This window comes from Podarcis filfolensis, assembly GCF_964270895.1.
Source record: "Podarcis filfolensis genome assembly, chromosome: 10".
Classification (NCBI taxonomy): Eukaryota; Metazoa; Chordata; class Lepidosauria; order Squamata; family Lacertidae; genus Podarcis; species Podarcis filfolensis.
Window position 1 is genome coordinate 68,101,795 of NC_139612.1, and position 24,528 is coordinate 68,126,322.

General features: G+C 44.7%; 1 protein-coding gene across 1 annotated transcript in view; it reads right to left on the minus strand.

Moving 5' to 3' along the window:
- Positions 1–24,528, minus strand: part of CHCHD3 (coiled-coil-helix-coiled-coil-helix domain containing 3) — a 205,796-nt gene that overhangs the window by 106,971 nt on the left and 74,297 nt on the right. Inside the window, exon 4 of the mRNA XM_083573179.1 lies at positions 23,390–23,534. Within this exon, the coding sequence (XP_083429305.1) occupies positions 23,390–23,534 (145 nt within the window). The remainder of the gene's footprint in view (positions 1–23,389; positions 23,535–24,528) is intronic.

A 24,528-nucleotide genomic window follows, 5' to 3' on the forward strand; every position in this document is an offset into this window, starting at 1 on the left:
GGGATTCGAACCGCCGACCTTCTGATTGGCAAGCCCTAGGCTCAGTGGTTTAGACCACAGCGCCACCCGTGTCCCTGTGGCTTAGTTACACAGCTCCAAAGCTAATCCTTTCTCCTCCAACCCATCCCTAACAAATGAATTAGAACAGATTCACATGGTGAGTTATTTTCTCTCCCCCCACATAGCGTAAAACCAGACTGTATATCCATATTTTCAGCTCTTGGAAAGGCATACTTAAAGAGAGTGACTCAAACAGATTTTTTTAAAAAAAGGTTCCGCTTATTTCTGCAATATGACTCCGACTTTGCAGTAGGTGTTAAGGCAGCTTTTCATGGCATCACAGAATGAAAACACTGCCTGGGTATTAGAAAAACACGAGGAACAGAAGGAACCTTCACATACAGTTACAAATATTATCGGCTTAATAACTGTATCGGCTCATTTTGCTATATTCTGTGGGCTTGTCGTAGTTGTCTATATAATCTTGCAGGTCAAATGCAGCCTCTGTTTATCTGCAAAGAGCTTCCATCCATCAGATGCAGACAACACTTTCAAAACAGCCTTTGATTCCAATTAAGAATCCGAAGAGAGAACCTGCTGCTGCTCGTTTGTACTGTTGCCAATTAGAGCACTTATTGGGTGCTCAGCACGGAGGGAGTTGTGGCACCCCAGGTCAGCTGAGAGAAGAAAAGCACCTTGACAATAAGGAAGCTGGGGCAGCGTGTGGGGCAGCACAGAGATGCAGAAGAAATGGGGGCAGCAGAAAATCTCAACAGGTATCGTTCAAACAGGCTGCTTTCAAGCTGAATCAAAGTTTTTTCATATGGGCAAAGAAAAATGAGACCAAGGAAAAATGAAATCCCAGCCTTGAAAGAAGAGAGTTGACCAGTTGAATTGGCCACAAACTTTGGCGGGTATTGTCATAAAGAGGTTTGCTATTTCGGCCATAGATGAAGGGTTCATTTGTTTGAAAGCCCCATGCCTTTCACTCAATCACCAGCAATTATTTAACCAAATAATTAAACCAAGGGGAATCCTGTCATTTCAGTGCTTTTGAGCCAGTAATAGCCAGCTTTCTAAGTCCCATTTTAAAGGATTTCCTCTCAGAACCTGCTGACTGTATCATCCATCCAATAGGACTTGGGACTGCGATTGCTCTAAGCAACTGGGAAGACCAAATTCAACTCTCAGATTCCAACAAGCTGCCTGTTCTGAGTGAGGCTGTATTCCCTTTGAAGGCACGGCCATATAGTTTGAAAGTGTTCCTCAATCCAGCACTGAAGCTGGAGGCACAAGTAGCAGCCATGACAATGAGCACCTTCTGCCAGTTTTGGTTGGTGTACCTGCTATAACCACTCCTGGAAGAGGTAGCCTGGCCACAGCGATCCACCTACCAGCAACGTGAAGGTTGGACTACTGCCATGAGCTCTATGTGGTGCTGCCTTCGAAGTTGGTCTGGAAACTGCAATCAGTACACAATTCTAGGCCAGTGTTCCCCATACTTGGCTCTGGCTGTTTTTGGACTACAGTTCCCATCATTCCTGACCTCTGGTCCTGCTAGCTAGGGATGATGGGAGTTGTAGCCCAAAAACAACTGGAATCCCAGGCTTGGGAAACACTGGTCTAGGCCATTATGAGGGACAGCCTACCGAGGGCACTTTACACCTGTTGGAGGAAGCGTACTGGCTGCATATACGCCGCTGAGCCAAGTTCAAGAGGCTTCCATTCACGTACAAATCTCTAAACCACTTAGGATCCAGATTCACAACAGGCCTGCCTATAAGTTATTCGTGAGAGCCAGCATGGTGTAGTGGTTAAGAGTGGTGGACTCATAATCTGGTGAACTGGGTTCGCTTCCCCGCTCCTCCACATGCAGCTGCTAGGTGACCTTGGGCTAGTCACACTTCTCTGAAGTCTCTCAGCCTCACTCACCTCACAGAGTGTTTGTTTTGGGGAAAGAAGGGAAAGGAGAATGTTAGCCGCTTTGAGACTCCTTAAAGGTAAAGGTACCCCTGCCCGTACGGGCCAGTCGTGACCAACTCTAGGGTTGCACGCTCATCTCGCTCAAGAGGCCGGGAGCCAACGCCGTCTGAAGACACTTCCGGGTCACGTGGCCAGCGTGACGAAGCTGCATCTGGTGAGCCAGCACCAGCGCCGCACCGGAAACGCCGTTTACCTTCCCGCTATAAAGCGGTACCTATTTATCTACTTGCACTTAGGGGTGCTTTCGAACTGCTAGGTGGGCAGGAGCTGGGACCAAACGACGGGAGCTCACCCCGCCGCGGGGATTCGAACCGCCAACCTTACGATCAGCAAGTCCTAGGCTCTGTGGTTTAACCCACAGCGCTACCTGCGTCCCTTGAGACTCCTTAGGGTAGCAATAAAGCGGGATATCAAATCCAAACTACTCTTCTTCTTCTCTTTCCAAATATGGCTGGTGCTGACTTATTACGGAGTTTCCGGCACCAGCTGCAGGCATATATCTATTTATCTAGGACTTTAGAGAAGCAGAGCAGCTTGCTATGTTTTGTTATTTATCAGACTTGAATGCCTGTTGTGCTGTGTTTTTACTTCTTTTGTTGTTTTATGGTATCTCCCATTTTTTAAATGCGACCTGCTCTCTCATTTTTAGACATGGAACCTGGGGATGTGTTTTAAACGAACAAATAATAAAACCTGCTATAAAGCTAGGCAAACCTTCGCTTATATTGAACGTGCTCCAGCCCAAGTTGAGAACTGTGAATACCTATTGGTCCCAAGGTAAGGAGAAGCAGAAGTCCACACTCAACCCTCCCACTGACATCAACAGGACTTCTGCGATAATTAACACGAACTGGATCATCCCCTTTACCTTTTAAATATTTTATTTACTTCATTAAATCTTTCAAAGCTCTTTTAACTTTCCCTACTCCTCAACCTGCATTATATACATTTCACGGTTCCCTAAGTGTCTTTAAAATTACAAGCACTTTAGGTCATGATTCGTGTGCCGCAGACTCTGTGCTGTTCCCTCTTCTCCCTACCCCCCTGGCTCAATTATATCTTAACATTATGGGGACTGGAATGCATTAAATAAATCATATTGCACAGACTCCCAGTAAAGTAATAATACTTACATGCGTTTTGGAAGAAATTGGCCTGCATTATAGATGTATGTATAATGTCATTACCTTATTTTCAGCACCGACTGTAATATCAAGCAGCAAGCGACTGCTTCTAGCTACGGATGGAAGCTTTTAGCAAACCTTATGTTTATTCTGTTGCTGGTAATTAGCTGCTTTGGTTAATGTAATCCAACATTTACAAACAGCGATTTACCCAATATATAAACCCGCTCCAGCAATTAACAAAGCATTGTTATTGATTAAGATTTAATACAGCAGTTACTGGTTCTGCAAAGCACCACATAACAAAAATGATCCCCATTTGTCAGAGGATATTTTATTGTCAAAAGTACTTCACTGGCAGACAAAGCCTTTGAATCACATCTTCTTCTAGTCCTTAAAAAACAGCTTCTAATGCCCAGGTGGGGAAGAGCAACAGGTTGAGTGCACAATACTTTGTCCTTAATTAAAAGGTATACTGGAGTTTTTTTTTAATTCTAGGACAGTTACTATAAAGAACAGCATGCTAAATTTTCAAACACTGTGCATAGATTGTTTCGGGGCTCCAGACACTAATGCAGAATGTGGCAGCTAGACTGGTGACTGGGAGTGGCCACCGGGACCATATGACACCAGTCCTGAGAGCTCTGCATTGGCTCCCAGTACGTTTCCGAGCACAATTCAAAGTGTTGGTGCTGACCTTTAAAGCCCTAAACGGCCTCAGTCCAGTATACCTAAAGGAGCGTCTCCACCCCCATTGTTCAGCCTGGACACTGAGGTCCAGCTCCGAGGGCCTTCTGGCAGTTCCCTCACTGCGAGAAGCAAAGCTACAGGGAACCAGACAGAGGGCCTTCTCGGTAGTGGCGCCCACCCTGTGGAATGCCCTCCCTTCAGATGTGAAGGAAATAAACAACTATCTTATTTTAAAAGAAATCTGAAGGCAACCCTGTTTAGGGAAGTTTTTAATATTTAATGCCGTATTGTTTTAACACTTGATTGGGAGCTGCCCAGAGTGGCTGGGGAAACTCAGCCAGATGGGCGGGGTATAAATAATAAATAATTATTATTATTATTATTATTATTATTATTATTATTATTATTATTATTATTTATGAATGCTGGCTCCTCATACCACTGCCTGAGATGTTCCACTCCTACTCAGGGTATTCCTCTTTTGCCATAACCTTAACCATAGTATAGAATCATAGAATTGTAGAGTTGGAAGGGACCCAAAGGTCATCAAGCCCAACCCTCTGCAATGCTGGAATCACAACTAAAGAATCCCTGGCAGGTGGTTATCTGACCTCTGCTCCAAAACCTCCCATGAAGGTTCGGAGGCAGTCAGTTCCACTGTAAAACAGCTCTTACTGTCAGAAAGTTCTTCCTAATGTTTAATCGGAATCTCCTTGGTCATTTGACCCCATTGGTTCAGGTCTTGCCCTCTGGAGCAGCAGGGAACAAGCTTGCTCCCTCTGCCACATGACAGCTATTTTTTTTTTTGTTAAGATATTTATTGAAGTTTTACAAACATAAGTTTACAAAATGAAAAAAGGTCATATAAAAAGAAAAAATACAAAAAAGAGAACATAGAAAAATACATGAAAAAGAAAAAAGAGGAATAAAAATACAAAATACAAAAGACAAATAGTTAACAAAGAATTAAAAACAAATCCGTTTTTTGTAACTTTGAACTCATTAGCTTATTTCCTTGGCCTCCTCCCACCTCCCCTTTTTGTATTCCCATTTTAAAGCCCTTTAGATATTTAAAGATGGCTATCACATCGCCTCTCGAGTCTTCTCTGCACCAGGCTTCAAGTTCCTGGGCAGCAGAAATGATGCCTACAAATCAGGCAAGTGTGTGGTTCTCTATGCTCAGTGTTGTTGGGGAGCAGGAAGAAGGCTTATTCAGAAAGATGAGCCACTTCGGGCTTTTCCCAGAATGGTTTACAGGGGAACAGCAGCTAAAATCCACTCGAGATGACCAATCCCTCCATTCGTCGTCTAAGGCTTCAATCCTGTGCACGCTTAACAGGCAGTGAGTCTCACTGATTCAGGCATCCCCAGACTCGGTTTGGCGTTAACATAGGAGAGTGCTGGAGGTGAAATAGTTAAACAGGTTACCCAATCAGAACCCGGGGGGGTGGAGTCAGAGGGACTATAAAACCAGCTCTGGGAGGGGCGAAGGGAGGAGTTCGTTGGGAGTTGGGTGGTTGGTTGGAGTGGGAGTGAATTGGGATAGTTTGTGGGTAGGCTGAGTTAGTGTAGAGAAATAAGCTGAGTCAGGAACAGTTAGGAGCTAGGAAGACAAGTAAATATCTGAGAGGTGGTTTAGTGAGTGAGAGCAGGTAGCGGAAGTTATAGGTCTGGATAGGCACCCCATGATTGTAATTGATCGATACCGTTTATGAAACCACACGCTTGTTAAACTGCAATAAATAAACAGAAGTTTATGTTCCAATTTAACCCAGACTGGACTGTACCAGCTAGGGCCTGGGTGGTGGCAGCGGGAAATAAAGTGGTGGCACACAGGGATCAATAGATGGTGAAACGTCTGGGGACCATGTGTGATCGCCACACTCGGCCCTCCAGATGTTTTGGGACTACAGCTCCCATCGTCCCTAGCAAACAGGACCAGTAGTCAGGGATGATGGGAACTGTAGTCCCAAAACATCTGGGGGGCCGAGTTTGGGGGTGCCTGCACTGATTTAAGGGAAACTTACATCAGTATACATTCCTAGATTTCCATGTTAGTATTTTACTTTACTTATTTATATATTGAATTTATATACCGCCCTATACCCAGAGGTCTCAGGGCGGTTCACAGAATAAAATCTAAATATAAAACCACAAGATACATAATTAAAATAAAAACAACAACCCAATAACCCGCCCCCTCTATATCCTGGGATGAGAGCTGCCTGACTACAGGGCACCTTCAAAGTGGTAGTCAAATGCCTCTGTAAACACATCTTATGGAAGTGAGAGCTGGACCATAAAGAAGGCTGATCGCCGACAAATTGATGCTTTTGAATTATGGTGCTGGAGGAGACTCTTGAGAGTCCCATGGGCTGCAAGAAGATCAAATGCATCCATTCTGAAGGAAATCAGCCCTGAGTGCTCACTGGAAGGACAGATCCTGAAGCTGAGGCTCCAAGACTTTGGCCACCTCATGAGAAGAGAAGACTCCCTGGAAAAGACCCTGATGTTGGGAAAGATGGAGGGCACAAGGAGAAGGGGACGACAGAGGACGAGATGGTGGGAGTGTTCTCGAAGAGACCAGCATGAGTTTGACCAAACTGCGGGAGGCAGTGGAAGACAGGAGGGCCGGGCGTGCTCTGGTCCATAGGGTCACGAAGAGTCGGACACCACTAAACGACTAAACAACAACAAAACACATCTTGTAAGAGAACATTCCAGGCTTCCTGAACCATTGGAGCTCAATCTCTCTCTCTCTCCTTCTCTCTCTCTCTCTCTCTCTCTCTCTCTCACACACACACACACACACACATCATTTGGGGGGCAGTTACCCCACACTTTGCTCTCAGAAGCCATGCAAGTGGCTGCAGAAGAGGGACCCTGAGCAACATCATTGGGAGGGTTCCTAAGACTAAGGTGAAACTGGGAAGCTCCCTTGTTATTTTTGGCTATTGGGTGCTGCATGTGGTTTAAGTAATCTTGTTCTATTTATAGTACTGAAATGTGGGGGGGTTTGTATGTTTTATTTGCTACTGTTTCATTATGTTATTATGAAAGTGTTACAGTGCTGTTGTTTTGCTATACAGTGGCACCTTGGTTCTCAAACAACTTGGAACCCAAACACTGCAAACAACTTGGCAGTGTTTGAACAACTTGGAACCCAAACACTGCAAACCCGGAAGTAAGTGTTTCGGTTTGCGAACTTTTTTCAGAAGTCGAACGTGCTTTGTTTTGAGTGTTATGCTTCCGATTTGAGTGCCACACTTCCGATTTGAGTGTTATGCTGAGGTCTGTCTGTTTTTGCTATTTATTTTGCGTTTTTGTGGCTCTTTTTTTTTGTATGTGTGTGACTGTGTGGAACCCAGCTCAGCTACTGATGGATTGATTGATTGTGATTGCAGTACATTGTTTATTGCTTTCACTTTATGGATCAATGGTCTCATTACATAGTAAAATTCATGTTAGATTGCTGTTTTAGAGGTTGTTTTTAAAAGTCTGGAACGGATTAATCCATTTTGCATTACTTTCTATGGGAAAGCGTGCCTTGGTTTTAGAACGCTTTGGTTTTGGAACGGATTAAGTTTGAGAACCAAGGTGCCACTGTGTTATGAAACTATGTCTTGTAGTGTTTGTTTGAAATGTGTTCCTGTTTTCTTTGTTTGTGAGCTGCTTTGAGCGTGATTATTTTTTTCCTGTGTGAGAAAAAGCGGCATACAAATACAGTGGTACCTCGGGTTACATATGCTTCAGGTTGCATACGCTTCAGGTTACAGACTCCGCTAACCCAGAAATAGTACCTCGGGTTAAGAACTTTGCTTCAGGATGAGAACAGAAATCGTGCTGCAGCGGCGCGGCGGCAGCAGGAGGCCCCATTAGCTAAAGTGGTGCTTCAGGTTAAGAACAGTTTCAGGTTAAGAATGGACCTCCAGAACGAATTAAGTACTTAACCCGAGATACCACTGTAAAACAAATGAATGGATGAATTCCTCTACAGATATGCATCAAGGTACAGAAAGCTCGCCTGAGAACTTATGCTGCCTGCCTGCATTGCATTACCTTTGTGCCTCTTTGCACCATAACCACGGAGAAATCTATTCTGCAGGAAGCCACACAGGATTCCCTCAATATCTGCATGCAGCAAGACCCACACACAGCTTTTTCTCACAAGGAAATATCAAGCAGTCCATCTGCCCCTGGCTTCCCAGACCCATTACTTTGGTTCAGTTGCCCAATGTCCCCGACATTCACAGAAAAAGAGGAATGACGGGTCAAGGTGCCCGTTAATGAAAAATTCTCTTTGATAGTCGCAGCAGAACATGTATACTCTTCAAGAACCTGAAAGGGAATGTTGCGGCAAGGGACGGGGGGGGGGGAGTACTCTTTCAATGCTCAAAGAAATTAACTCAAAGTATATTCGCTCCTTGATATATGCAGAAGCATAATAGCATTAATGGAACTGACACATAAGAATTTGCTGGCAACTATATCCCTTATCTCCCAGTCACAGATCTGGTGTAGTCAGCTACCCGTTAGCCATATCCCATTATTTCAACGCTTACAAACACATTGTTTGCTTTTCATAAAAATGCTAACAGTTGTAGGAATAGCAGTATCAGGTATTTAATTAGACTTCCAAATCACTCCAACACCTTCCTACAGCATAATTTAGAACGAGGAGGAAGCGCCAGAATTCTTCTATTTATCTTTATGACCAACAGGCACTCGTTTGCAGGATAACCTACTGTTTAAAAGATGATTCAACCATTGTATGCTTTTTTCAACCACCATATACCGTATTTTTTGCTCTATAAGACTCACTTTTTCCCTCCTAAAAAGTAAGGGGAAATGTGTGTGCGTCTTATGGAGCAAATGCAGGCTGCACAGCTATCCCAGAAGCCAGAACAGCAAGAGGGGTTGCTGCTTTCACTGCGCAGCGATCCCTCTTGCTGTTCTGGCTTCTGCGATTCAGAATATTTTTTTTCTTGTTTTCCTCCTCCAAAAACTAGGTGCGTCTTGTAGAACGAAAAATACGGTAATTACCTCACTGTCTTAGGTCTAGGCTTATGCCCACCTGTTTTATGAACAGAATATGAGTAATCGACCACCCCATGAGGGGAAACTGTTGTCTCTAACACCACCAACAGCAAAACACATCCCTTGGCTTAACCTTTAATACAAACAAGTTTAGGCGTTTATGCGTCTTTATTTTCATTTCATGGTCTATGAAACTCGCTGGCACAATAGCTCAGAACACCTCAACATAATAACCCTTTCCCACTGCCACCATTCTCTCAACATGTCCTGTCCTTATCTAGACAGGGATAGCCGAACTACGGTTGTCTATGCTCTGGTAACCTCTAGGTTAGATTACTGCAACACGTTCTACATAGGGCTGCCTCTGAAGACATCTGTTGATGGATGGCCATCCTGACTCGGCCCCAGACACACTGACCAGATGTTTGGAAGCTGTGGCTGGATGGTTACGTGGGAGCCGGTTGAAGTTAAATCCTTCGAAGACAGAGGTCCTGTGGCTGGGACGGGACGACATGGGATTGGGGGGGCAACTCCCATCTCTTGCAGGGGCGCAATTAGTGCCAGCGCCGTCCGTTAAGAGTTTGGGTGTAATCTTCGACACCTCCCTTTCCATGGAGGCACAGATTGCAGCTATAACAAAGGCAGCATTTTTCCATCTCCGCCAAGCTAAGCAGTTGGCTCCTTACCTCTCTCGCCCTGACCTAGCCACTGTGATCCACGCGACGGTCACCTCCTGACTGGATTATTGTAACTCACTCTACGTGGGGCTGCCCTTGAGACTGACCCAGAAACTCCAGCGGGTGCAGAATGCTGCAGCGAGACTCCTTACGGGATCTTCACTGCGAGATCACATTCACCCGGTGCTATACCAGCTGCACTGGCTCCCGGTGGAGTACAGGATTAGGTTTAAGGTGCTGGTTTTAACCTTTAAAGCCCTATACGGCCTAGGACCCTCGTACCTACGGGACCGCCTCTCCTGGTATGCCCCACAGAGAAACTTACGGTCTTCAAATAAAAACATCTTGAAGGTCCCAGGCCACAGAGAGGTTAGGCTGGCCTCAACTAGAGCCAGGGCTTTTTCGGCTGTGGCTCCGATCTGGTGGAACACTCTGTCACAAGAGACTAGGGCCCTGCGGGACTTGACATCTTTCCGCAGGGCCTGCAAGACAGAGCTGTTCCACCAGGCCTTTGACCAGGGCACAGCCTGACTCCCTCCCTTGGCAATCTTCGCGGAGCTCTGGCCCAATGGTTGCCAGTGGCTTGATTTGATTTAATTTTATAATGAATGATTTTAGAGTGTTGTGTTGTGTTGTACTTTTGTACTGTTTTATTGTTGTTAGCCGCCCTGAGCCCGGCTTTGGCTGGGGAGGGCGGGATATAAATAAAATTTATTATTATTATTATTATTATTATTATTTATTATTCAGAAACTTCAGCTAGTGCAGAATTCAGTGGCCAGGTTACTCACCGGAGCAAGATGGCTTGAGACTATCACACCAATCCTGGTCCACCTGCACTGGCTACCAATTCGTGTTGGTTTGGACCTATAAAGCCTGAAATGGCTCAGGACTGCAATATCTCAAGGATCGCCTCTTTCCATATGAACCTACCCAAACCCTGATACCATCATCTGAGGCCCTTCTTCGTGTGCCTCCTCCATAATAAGTTCAGAGGACGGCAACACGAGAACGGGGCCTTTTCTACAGTGGCTCCTCGTTTGTGGACTGCTCTCCCCGGGGAGGTTTGCCTGGCGCCCTCATTATATATCTTTAGGTGCCAGGCAAAAATGTTCCTCTTCCATCAGGCCTTTGGCCTTTAACTATCTGTGGTCTTTAAGAAGTGGGTGGGATGTTTTCAATATATTTCTCTTTCCTGGAGAGTGGCAAGTGTGCATTGCGATAGTACCATGTCAAAGAAGTTAGCACTCACTAGAAAACCATCATGTATAGGGTCACTTGTAATCATGCACATTCATCCCTATTCTATAGTTCAGTTGCCCAATGCTCACTGAGTAAAAGCTGCTTTCTCCCTGTGAAAATCCCAAAAAAAGTTACCATCACATTATTTACAAAGGCACCTAACACACACACACACACACACACACACACACACACACACACCCTACATGGAGTCAGCCAGCTGCTTTCTACATATTAAAATCCACTTTCTGATCATTTAATCCTGTTACAATTATACAATGACCATGGGAATTCAAGAATCGCACAGCTCCGTTTTAAGAAAGTGAGAATAAAGAAAACTATTACGTTCATTAAAATGCTCCGAAAATGACTAGTTTATCATCTACGTTGCAGAATAGAACAGGGCTGAGCATAAATTATTTATGATGTGTAACAGTTTAATGGAGCATAAAATGGATTTTCTTTTCCTCACTATTAGCAAAAGTTGTGGGTTTTCTGTGTGTTAGTTCCAAACTTGGCAGTGTACCTTACCCATTTAGAATTATGACAGATGCATCAATTTTCTAAATTGTTCTATATCAACTGCAAGTTAAGAGAAAATTGCTTGCAGTAGGCTGTAACTGCTGTTTTCTAAGGTACCACACTGGTACCCTGCAGAGATCTCTCATAGTTGCTTTATGGAGTCTTTCAGCAAATGCATAACTTTTGACAAAACCTTCTGAAATTTGGGGAGCTTCCATCAGCAGAGCAGCACACCAGCGGAGAATGGCAGCAACAGCAAAAGCTATCATTTTGCGATGGCTGGAGTGTGCTTGCTGATATAATTCACTGCAGCAAAGGTGATGCACTGCTTAAGCTAATGAAGCAAACTGCAACCACAAGGAAGGAGCAGCCACATACAGTATTCTGGCCATGCATTGTGTCTATCTTCTGGTCAGCCACGAAAAATGGGGAACATTTTTGAAAGGGGGGGGAGGAAGGAGGAAGAGGAACTGGACTAAGTAAAGATAATTTCAGGAAAAAGAGCACTATATATAATCAACAGGCCATATACGCTTGCTTATCACTGTGAATGCAGATATGCAATTAGGCATACTATGATTAAACTTTTTGGGTTAATGGTAAAATGACCACCCTTGAGATAGAAAACAACAGTGCAGTGACTATTTGCATTCCTGGAGGAATAAACGAGGAATGGTGGAATATTTAGTAATTTATTTGTAGACTTATTGATCGCCATTTATACCCCACCCTTTAGCCAAAAAAGCTCTCAGAGGAAGGAGGGGAAAGCAAGCTCAAGCACATATTCGTAAAGTTCTTAAAATTACAAACTTCAGATAAGGTAATAAGTAAAGGTAAAGGGACCCCTGACCATTAGATCCAGTTGTGGCCGACTCTGGGGTTGCGGCGCTCATCTCGCTTTAGTGGCTGAGGGAGCCGGCGTACAGCTTCCGGGTCATGTGGCCAGCATGACTAAGCCACTTCTGGCGAACCAGAGCAGCGCACGGAAACGCCGTTTACCATCCCGCCGGAGCGGTACCTATTTATCTACTTGCACTTTGACATGCTTTCGAACTGCTGGGTTGGCAGGAGCAGGGACCGAGCAACGGGAGCTCACCCCATTGCTGGGATTCGAACCGCCGACCTTCTGATCGGCAAGTCCTAGGCTCTGTGGTTTAACCCACAGCACCACCCACATCCCTTCTGATAAGGTAGTATTGGGGGCTATTTATTACCCATGTACACGGAGCCTGAACAAAAGAGTTTTGGAGGCAAAAATGGACGGGTTCCAGCTTCGAGGAACTTGATATATTAGGGGATTTTTAAAAAATGCATCTTGTGCACAAAATGCAGGTGCACTGTTCTAGGCCAGAGGTCATCCTGCAGTTGTTTGCCGGACGACAACTTGCACCATCCCTGACTATCGGTCAGGGATAGGGCTAACATCTTTGCAAAGACACTACGTTGGCTACCCGTGATCAAGGTCAACCTGAGCTTCCCCTTCCACAGCCCGGGGTCCTCATGTTTAACCAGGACAATGTTACTCTTCAAAACCATTTCTATGACCCCAGCTCCCATTGCAAGTGCTAAAGGAAACCCCAATTCATATTCTGCTCAAGTAGTTCCTCTCTTGGGCTGAAAAAGCAATAGTGCTTGGCTCTCCCTGTGATGTGTACTACCTTGACTTCATTTTGCAAACCTGGCTGGCGGCCTTTTGGCTTTCGCTCACGTAATGCAAAATGTCTTGGCTGCTGTTGCGTTCTATATATTTCTGTCCCCTTTGTTGAGAAGCTTCAAGTAGCACTATGCTCGACATACTAATATAAGCAGTACAGACACTGGATGAGGCTGAGACCAGGGCTGTCAGCGGCTTGCTGGAGGGGAAATGCTGGCTCTGGGTGTTTGTGGGGAAGGGGAGGAACTTTCGAGAAGTGTTGAGCATAAACTAGTAGCCCGAAGTGCATTCAAATAGCCTGTGACTATGCAGAAGAAATGCTATCTCACTGCAACACACACACACACACACACACACACACACACACGGACAAGAACATTTTCTTGCATTCAGAATTCTCTTCTTCCTGATGTATTCTAAATGCCCTGGCAGAAATTATTATGAAAAGAAACCATTAAAGGTATGCTAATGACTATGAATTGTGACAGATGCTATAGAAACAGGGCTGTTGGCTCAGTCACAGCACCATTAACTATCTATCATAAAGTACTCTGAACTTGCTCATTTATTACTACTGTGCCGCCCAAGGGGGGGAGGCAAGCAGCAAGAGAGTTTCTCCAAGGCAAAATCATAATCCACTTACTTATCCTAATGTCATGATCCCTACTGTTTATCTGCATGATAATTAGGAAAATGAGAAGGACTGAAATATTGTTTTTAAAATCGTGACTGGAATCACACGGCCCTGTGAAACAGGGCAGGGGGGCAGCACACCATCTTAGCAGGCCGCTGGATTTCCAAAGCGGGGAACTTAATTAGATGCTGCATCTTCTATGTTAGCAGAGAGGAAAAGGTTACTAACCTTTGCTGTGGATGGCTGGAGAAGGAGGGGGGAAGAAGGGGATATAAAAAGCAAATTTCTATCAAGCCACAAACAAAATTAGCAGAAATGCTTATTTGCTCATTGAAGCTACATTCCCAATCTTGACTGCACCAAGTGGAAACTATTCCTAAGAACCATTTGCACAGCACTTAAATGGTGCAGACTGCTTGCTATGAATCCTCTGTCTACAATACAACTTTGACGTAATGCATTGCTATTCTCATTGCACAGCTAAGGAACCAAAACAGAGAGTGCTTCCAAGACCACACCACATAAATAACTACCAATATTGGGGAAGAAAGCAGGCTGAATGCTTTACTTGGCGAACCACTTTGGTCTTTGGTTTTTGGAATAACTGATAATACCATTCATTCAAAAGCTATCAATCACACAAGAGAAAACTGGGCAGGATCCAGTGTTGTGATCATACCGCTTATACCAGACACCAATTCCCAGTTCTACCTAGGCTAACCTTAAGGGTACTACAGACCTTTTTAAGCTAGAAAACAGACACTCAAGAGTCCAGCAATCCAACAGATTGCTACTACCAGCATTTTGCTGATTTATACTACCGTATTTTTCGCACTATAAGATGCACCAGACCATAAGACGCACCTAGTTTTTGGAGGAGAAAAACAAGAAAAAAAATATTCTGAATCCCACAAGCCAGAACAGCAAGAGGGATTGGTGCGCAGCGGAAGCAGCAATCCCTCTTGCTGTTCTGGCTTCTGGGATAGCTGCGCAGCCTGCATTCACTCCATAAGACGCACACACATTTCCCCTTACTTTTTAGGAGGGAAAAAGTGAGTCTTATAGAGCAAAAAAATACGGTATATGCAACTACAAGGTCTCCCTCCCTCAGGCTGGCCACTTTCAACTATGTAAAGGGCTGTCACATTGAAGATGGGGCAAACTTGTTATTTTCCTGCTCTGGAGGCTGGAAACCAAACCAAGGGATTCAAGTTACAAGAAAGAAGATTCCAACCAAACATCAGGAAGGACTGTATGATGGTGGGAGATGTTGGACAGTGGACTCTCCTTCACTGGAGGTTTTTAACCAGAGGTTGGATGGCTTATCTGTCACGGATGCTTTAGTTGAGATTCTTCATTGTAATCAGGACAAGCCACATGTTCCCTTCCAAAACTACAATTCTATGATTCTATGAATACCACTTTTACCTGGAGTTTTCTTGGCAGGGATACTGGAGTGGCTTGCCGGTTCCTGCTCCAGGTGGATCACATTTAGTCAAAACTCTCCACTATGACCTGTCCGTCTTGAGTGGCCCTGCGCGGCATAGCTCATAGCTTCTCTGAGTTATTCAAGTCCCTTCGCCACAACAAGGCAGTGATCCATGAAGGAGTCACCTCATGAGAAGAGAAGACTCCCCGGAAAAGACCCTGGTGTTGGGAAAGATGGAGGGCACAAGGAGAAGGGGACGACAGAGATGGTTGGACACTGTTCGCGAAGCTACTAACATGAGTTTGACCAAACTGTGGGAGGCAGTGGAAGACAGGAGTGCCTGGTGTGCTCTGGTCCAGGGGGTCACGAAGAGTCGGACACGACTAAACAAAAACATGAATACCACTAAAGGCAGCCACTCAAGTTATCCCTTTGTCCTTGCTTCCCTTCTCTCACCCCTTCCTCCTCATCTGTTCTCGAAGCCTACAAAGAACTTCCAATGAAGGAGAGTCCATCAGCTTCCTAGGGAGTCTGTTCTACTGTGTTTTAGTGGTATAACCAGAAACATTGAACCAAATAAACTATTAGTCGGAATCTACCTTATAAGCATTAAGTTAACCTTATAAGTTATAAGAATACTCACTAAAAATCAAATCCCATTAAAAAATAAACAGGACTTGCTTCCAAGTAAACACCATAAGGATTGGGCTGGAAGTTTATTGTATTTCCCCCCCCCCCCTTCCCCGCTGGAAATGGGTACTTTTTGTCAGGGATTTTAGCTCCTGCATGCAGATATATAGAGTATACTGCAATTCATTCTTCAAAAGGCACATTACATAAATTACAGAAATCTACCATGATTGCAGGCACTTATATATCTGCACATAACTTTTATATTGTACAAATGTCTAGAAAACCTGGCTATTCCCCCCCCCCCTTTAATAATACAGGCAATTTCCCTCTAGTTTTGCTACCAATCAAAGAGAATATGCTAGACAAGGAAAGTCCCTTTACAATTCTGCTTTAACAGAATGTAATCTCTCTCTCTTCCCCATCCCACTTTTATCTTTTTTTCTTTTTTGGCAATACGAAAAAACCAAACAATAAAATAAACTAACAAGCAAGTTCTTCAGCTCCAGGTTAAAAAATATTTATGCTTAAATAAGCAAAAATGTATTAGGACAGACTTGTCAAGCTACATCGTCAGAAATCTTTAAATGCAGCCAAAGTTCCATCGGGGACTTGGCTGTATTCTGTGGCACACACTTGCATCATAGCATATAGAAGGCCAAACTCTGGCATCTTTTAGATTCAGCTTTTGCTCTGCCAACTCAGCTTGTGGAGGAAGAGGAGAGATACATGCCGAAGGCCCAGAAGTTATAAAAGTTTGGGGGAAGGGAAAGTAAGAGACACATATACAGCATATCAAATGTTGTTTAGGAAGTACGCCCTCAGCTTTGTATCTTGGGGAAGCAAGATCCCTCAAGAGAATGCAAAGTTGTGTGAATGTGAGGTCAACATGCTTCTCCCTTTCCTAGACATGACAAAAGATGGCGGAGCGCTTTTCATCAGGTGGCATGTGCATCTCGTTCAATTATGAAGGCAATGAGTTCATGCAGGAACTGCTATGAGGGAAGTATAGGGAAAGGACTAGCAAATATGAACTCAATTCTAATCAATTACAGTCGTACCTTGGTTGTCGAATGCCTTGGTACTCAGACATTTTGGCTTCTGAATGCCACAAACCCGGAAGTCAGTGTTCTGGTTTGTGAACGTTCTTTGGAATCCGAACATCCAATGGGGCTTCTGATTGGCTGCAGGAGCTTCCCGCTGGGCTCCCCAGGCTTGCGGATAGCAGCCTGTTCTGGGGGCTGGGGAAGTATAGGCTTCCCCCGCCCCAGCCCCGCACCTGGGGGGGGTAATATTTTTTTTTCTTTATTTCCCCCAAAAAAAACTAGGTGAGCCCTATAGGCCGGTGTGCCCTATGGGGCGAAAAATACGGTAGTAGTGGAAAGGAGGGAGCCTGAAGCCACGAGTCTTTCCTAACATTGAAATGATACAAGCAGGCCCCTGTTTTCCTCTGCAAAATGTTAGCAGGAATGGAGCCTCTACTCTTAAAACTATTTTTCATTAACTTCCTGTGCGTACACCATTAAACTTTAGGAAACATGTTGGGATAGAATTCAAGTTTCTGAAAGCTAAAATACTTCACACAAACTCAGAGAGGTTTACTTTTAGAGAGTGAAAGGCTAAATAATCACCCATCCTCAGCAGAGTCAATCCCTTTTCTTGCCATACCTCCTCACTGAAAAGAGGACTGCCCAGTGATTCAATGGGCAACCTCCCTGAAGGCTGATTCTTCTCCACACTGGAAATGACTGAATGATCCAGGCACACTTGATGCGAAGATGTGGCAGAATTACAGCAAAGAGATGGCAGGAGACAAGTGAGCTTATGTCCTGCTTTGTGCTTCCTAAGAGATTTCTGTGGAACAGCAGCATGTTGCTCTAGAAAGGCCTCTGGTCCAATCCGGCAGAGCTCTTCATATGTTCTTACTCAGGCCAAAAACAATGAATCAGGCAACCTCTGCAATGAGTTGGTTCTCTAGGCTCACGTGAGCCTAACTAATGAATGAATTTATTTCTCACAGCCTTCTTGCTATTTTCTCAGCCAATTCACAGCTTGGCTGCATGCAATCCAAATGGGGGAAATCCCCACTTATTTCTTCATTGGACTGTCTCACAGACTGACTGCGACAGGCATCAGCAATCTACGCAGGATTTAGCATTTAGTGGTTGAACAATAATTTTATTACAAGAGCTCACAGGACACACGTCATCCTGGGGTTACGCCACGCAACAAAGGAAAATGCTGCATCACCTACGGGGCATTTCAGTTAGCTGTGCTGTTTAACTATCAGGAGGAATTAATTCTGAATTTTGTGGATTTTGCAGACGTTTGCTCGAGGCCATGGACAGTAGTGCAGCAGGCAAATAAATTGTTTTCCTTTTACTCAAGGTCCACAGCAAAGCTGCCCAGTAACTGCATTATAGGAAACAGACGATGTGCTGAATGAAGAAATTGTGGTAAGCGATAGGCGGTGCTCCTGCCTACGAAAAATGAACAAAAGGTCTTCCGCAATCAGTAGCCAATTTGCTTGATGCCTCTCGATTATATTCTAAAGCAAACTATTTCAGCAGCTATTAAAACTAGTATTGACCTCTGCCAGTTCAGACTTTAAGACGGATGCCTGAACACTTCTGGCACCAAAACAGAAGTTCACATTGAAAACAAGCACATCAGCAAGAATGTTGAGCTAGAATGGTTTTCCAGTGTGGTGTAGTGGTTAAGAGGAGTGGACTCGTAATCTGGTGAACTGGGTTCGCTTCCCCGCTCCTCCACATGCAGCTGCTGTGTGACCTTGTGCTAGTCACACTTCTTTGAAGTCTCTCAGCCTCACTCACCTCACAGAGTGTTTGTTGTGGGGGAGGAAGGGAAAGGAGAATGTTAGCCGCTTTGAGACTCCTTCAGGTAGCGATAAAGCGGGATATCAAATCCAAACTCTTCTTCTTCTTCTTCTTCTTCTTCTTCTCCCCAACAAGCTCATTTTCTATGTGTAATAATTTAGCAACACAAGAAGGGCCTGCTGGATCAGCCCAATGGCCCAACTATGCCAGCATCCTGCTCTCACAGTGGCCAACCAGATGCCTCTGGCACACCTGTTGGGAATCTGAATACGTGCAGCTTCACACACAGAGTCAATTAGGGTTTGGCCAACAGCCAAGGCAATATGAAGGAGTAAGTCTGCCTGGTGATACAGAGGCATGGAGACAGCTCCATGATTGGTCAAGCTCTCTCACTGGAATGATTTATGGCCTACTAACTGGAATGTGTTAGTGAGTGGTTCAGTGTTGAATGTAGGAGTTGAGAGTTGTGTAAGAGAGAGCTAGTCAAAGATCCGTGTTCTGTTCTGTTCCTGTAAATAGTCCACTGTATATAATAAACACCTATAACTACAAGTTACTGGTTCCTGCTTCGTCCATCCTGTCTGCAGCCAAGTTGCCAATTGCTTTCGTCAACTCTGCGTTTACTCTGCTAGGTCTGGCTAAGGTCCTGCAACTAGTCAGAAAGTTGCGAAACACCAACAGATTATGACAATAACACCAAGAGGCAGAACATGAGCACAAGAGCAAAATTCTCCCCTCCTGTGTTTCCCAGCCACAGGTATTCAGAAACGCTGCTGCCTCAAACCGTAGAGGTAGAGCATAACCATCATGGCGAGTAGCTAGACTTGCTTTGCTTTGTGTGTGTTTTGCATGGAGAAACTATTTATGTAGGTGAGTCCCCACCTGCGGGCTGAAGTGGTAGAGGCCAGGAGCAGTTTTACTATTTCATTTATATATGTGCAGGCCGGTCATATCCGTACATTAGTACCTCAAGCATTATTCACACTTCTATCTTTTTTTTATAAAAAAAAATCACGACAGCAAAAACATGGGGCCATCGGGTTTAAATTCTGTTCTGGGGCCGGCCCTAATTTTTAAGTATAAACACTAATCTTTTGAACATTTTCACCACACAGCAAATAGTCATTATTGAACTTTCTAGTCTTGCCATTTTGGTTTTTCTGCTTGGATGGGCCTAGAATAACTAATTGCATTCAGTTTTAGGCTATGTAGCTTCCCTCGAATAATTTCAGAATCATATAAAAGAACTTGTTTTTCTATTAAAATGATGAATGGGCTAAATGAGGTATGTAATAAAATACTGCAGGCTGGTAAACAAACTAGTGTTCTCTTACGGCAAAGCGCTTTACCTCGTTTAGCAAATTCTGCCCTGCAGTATTTTCTAGCCAAGCCATCCTGAAAACATAGTTAGGAGAGGAAGGATTATTTGGCCGGCAGCAAGAAAGGTCAAGTGTAATCTGCTTCAGAAGAAAATCAGAAACCTTCCTGCAGCCAAAGGTGAGCAAGTGGGGGAAAAAACAATGGAGACAAATGGGGCTGTTAGTGAAAACCCAATCTGTGTAGTCTGAAGGAGATGGATCCAAGCAACATTGGGGGGGGGGATTATCTGGTTTACGCAATATCATATGCATTGGGGGAACTTATCAAGCAGAGTGAAAAGGTGAAGAGAAACTGGCTGTTGATGTCAGCGCTCTCAGCTTTTGAATGAAACTGCTTTCATGGCAAAACTATAGAAAAATGGGGAGGGAGCAGCTTTTAGAACATCTATGTCCTTGCTCAGTGGACATGCTGAGAGCTAGAGAAGCCCCCATAAATGCTTGCCCAGCCCTTCCTTAAATCCCTAGCACCACACTTCTAGGCCATTACTTTCACTGCCAAACTGCCAGGGGCGTCTTACCCACAGAGGCTAGTGGCGCAGGGCGCCAGGGCGCCAAGTTCTGGAGGGCACCAGGGAAGAGGCGGAGGCTGAACGCGGCACCTTCCGCCATCAGCTCGCCACCCTCCGCCATGTCGCGATGAAGCAGCGCCGCGCCCGGAGCCTCCGCCTGCCGTGGCCACCATGGCACGAAGCAGCCAACTGAGCCGGGAGCCGCCACGTCCATCCTCCGCCTCTTCCCCGCCGGAGGAGCTGCCCTCCAGCCACTGCCTACCTCCTCCAGCCCCGCAAAGCTGGGCACGTCGCCAGCAGCGCCATCCTCCCTGAAAAAGGTTGGCAACTCTGGGAAAGGGGGGGGCAGAGGGATCTTTGCATCATGGCGCTGGATGTGCTTAAGACGGCCCTGCAAACTGCTATTACAGTGGTACCTCTAGATACAAATGGGATCCGTTCCGGAGCCCCGTTTGCATCTAGAGGTAAACGTAACTAGTGACGGCACATCTGCGCGCGCATCGTTTTTCGCCGCTTCTGCGCATGCACGTGACATCATTTTGAGCATCTGCGCATGCGCAAGCGGAGAAACCTAGAAGTTTCCGTGGGTTGCCGCAGAGCGCAACTCGAACGCGCTCAACTCGAAGCGTATTCAACCTGAGGTATGTCTGTACTGTCATGAGGTTTCTTCTAATGTTCTTGAAGTGGTAAGGATGACCATACACTCTGGACACTCGCTCCTCTTGGCTGCTAAAAGCCAGCAGCAAGGGTACAGCTGGCTGAGCCAGGGAGATGATTAATGCCTCCCTGGGAAACGGGGAGGTCCCTGCCCGTTTTGGCACAGAAACCAGTTGCAATTTCAACTAACTGCAATTCCTGGGCACTCTTCAAAAACATAGCTCCACATACAGTACATTACAATAGTTGGTCCTTGAGGTTATCAAACATGGATAAATACAGCTCTTTATTATGCTGAGTTTGTAGTTGTCAAGATGAAAGGACTGCTTTGTTTTAATTAACAGAGACAATGAATCAGAAGCTTGAGCCCAGGATAAAATGCAAAAGACAGTGCAGAAATGTTTCAACACTATGGACCATTCTTCCAAACAATTGTCAGCTCCAAGTGCACAGAACTACATTTCTCTGGCTCTTCAATAGGAAATGAGACTTTAATGTCGCTGGCAACCCAAACAGACCTGCTTTCCAAATTGCAAGGTTTTAAATGACAGCTCATTTCAGTCCAAGCAGTAAAGCAAATATGTTAGCAGCAAATGCCAGGTCGTTATAAAGAGAGGGAAATATAACTGCCTTTGGGCACCATAAATAAATCTATAGATTTATTTATTTTTTTAACTCCGTGTTCTCCACAGCTCACCTTGACACTCAGTACGGCTCCACTGATGGGATGTCAATAAGATATTTGTGGCGTTGTCACCACATTGAAAATTATTCCAAGATGAATGAATTCAGCTGGTCCCCGAGCGGTTTTTGCAACACAGATCACTTCGTGTGGAGTTCTGGATGCAGAATTGTTGTAGACTTAAAAGGCTGGTCACTAAAATGACCTGTGGAGTCTTCTGAAGCAAAATAATGCTCCTGTGATTGCCATGGAAGGTCTGCTTCAAGCAACTCAATTTACCTGCAGCGCTTCATCCAATTTCCAATGCCTCCTTATGAGCAGCTTTAAAAGGCTGAAAGCTTGCATTCTATTTCATAAGCTCAGGTCCATGGAAGATTATTATTGTTGGTTTTTAATACATAAAAGAACTTGAAGGCCAAAGTAAAGAGCCTTGCGTGCATATATTTTTTTTCCCCCTTGATGATCACCGTATTTTTCGCTTTATAAGACGCACCAGACCACAAGACACACCTAGTTTTTGGAGGAGGAAAACATGGAAAAAATATTCTGAATCTCAGAAGCCAGAACAGCAAGAGGGATCGCTGCGCAGTGAAAGCAGCAATCCCTCTCCCTGTTCTGGCTTCTGGGATAGCTGCGCAGCCTGCATTCGCTCCATAAGACGCACGCACATTTCCCCTTACTTTTTAGGAGGGAAAAAGTGAGTCTTAAAGAGCAAAAAATACGGTATATTCTGACGTTGAAAAATCTGCAGCACAAGAGGAACACAAGGGGGGAAGGCATATTTTTAAAGCTTGGTTTGGGGTGAGGAAAACAAGCCAGGGCTTCCTGCACAAGGAGACCACTTAGGCATCTTTTAGCCACACAGTGGCATAGATCCTGAGGTTAATTTAAGGAGCGTCACAGGTGGGAAGTTTGTGGTCCCCTTCACTTTCCTGAAGCCAACCTCAGCTCCCCGAAACCCCCTCTAGAACAGGGGTCAGCAAACTTTTTCAGCAGGGGGTTGGTCCACTGTCCCTCAGACCTTGAGTGGGGTGGCTGGACTATATTTGGGGGGGATGAACGAATTCCTATGCCCCACAAATAACCCAGAGATGCATTTTAAATAAAAGCACACATTCTACTCATGTAAAAAAACACTGATTCCTGGACGGTCCGCGGGCCAGATTTAGAAGGCAATTGGGCTGGATCCGGCCCCCGAGTCTTAGTTTGCCTACCCATGCTCTGAATCAGAGGAACACACCAGAACATGAGTGCAGAGGCGAGGAAGGGATAGAAATAGATCCTTTCATGAACTTCCTTACATTATTTATCATAGGATCAAAGCCATTAAAGCTGGAGCAAAGATCTTGAAAAGCACATTTAATCTGAAACGATTCCATTTGTTCAGTGGAACAAGCCTTTCAAAATTTTGATTTTTTTTAGTCCTTTTAGAAACTAGTTCCATGGAGAATCTTACCAACCACATCTGCAAAGAGGAAGCACCTAATGCCAGATTTGTGACTTGGCATCTTCACGAGAGCACTCAGCTACTGTAAGCATGACAACCTCTCCAATTATCTCATCATCATATACCAAAACACTGTTTCCCTGTCACTACCTATCACTCAGCACCTAGATGGATTCCAGCTGGCCTTGAACTGGTTCTTCTGCAGCACCTTCTCACTGCTTGATAATTGGGGGGAAGATGACGACTTTACACTTACCAAGAGCTGTGCCTTGAGGCGCTCATCTTCGGTCGCAGCTCTCTCTCTAAGGATGGCTCTGGACAAGTGCTCGTTTGAGGCTGCCCGCTCTCGCTCAAGAACTTTGCTGATTTCATCTCGTACATGCATTTGATTCTGCTTCAATCTACAAGAGAGTAAAGAAAGAAAGGCACGGAACTGAACTGTGTGCTCAAAACTTAACACCTGGTTGGGTCAAAGCAATACGACGCACATTTCTTGGACCTGTTCCACAGATATCCTGCAGATATCCCATTTCTACTAGCATTTCATGTCAACAGAAGCAGTGCAGTGAGGCATGAGGAAGCATTTCCCACAGTTTGTGCCCATTGAGAGTAGAAGAAGAAGAAGAAGAAGAGTTTGGATTTGATATCCCGCCTTTCACTCCCTTTAAGGAGTCTCAAAGCGGCTAACAATCTCCTTTCCCTTCCTCCCCCACAACAAACACTCTGTGAGGTGAGTGAGGCTGAGAGACTTCAGAGAAGTGTGACTGGCCCAAGGTCACCCGGCAGCTGCATGTGGAGGAGCGGAGGAGCGAACCCGGTTCCCCAGATTATGAGACTACCGCTCTTAACCACTACACCACACTGGCTCTCAGTACCACAAGGTATCCAGCAGCTCTGGCAGGGAAACATAATTACTGGTTTTTAAAAAGCACAAGGAGCATATAAACGTGAATGCCAAATTTTACAACATGCATAAAGCTTGAAGTATCGCAACTCTGTGAGATAGTAAGAAATATTGCAAAAAAGAGAGTAAGAGGAAAAGGAGTTGGGAAAGGCAATATTATGTTCAGAAATGCGTTAATAAATAGAAATTTTACGAAAGATTGACAGAGAAACTGAGGGAAGTCAAAAATTGAAGAATGAGTACAAAATAATTTGTTGACTGTATAAAATTTGTTTGGAAAATGAATAAAAAAAAAGAAGTATCACAACCAACATGGTTTCAACTTATCAGTGCTACACCCAGATATAAAATCATTATGACTGTAAAAATCCCATTTCCCGGAAAGATTAAATACATTATTAATATCTCTTCATCTGCACCCGGGCAGAGAGTTATCCTCATTCCAAGCCATTCTTGTTTAAAGTAAAGTTGTTTATCCTTCACCACCTATT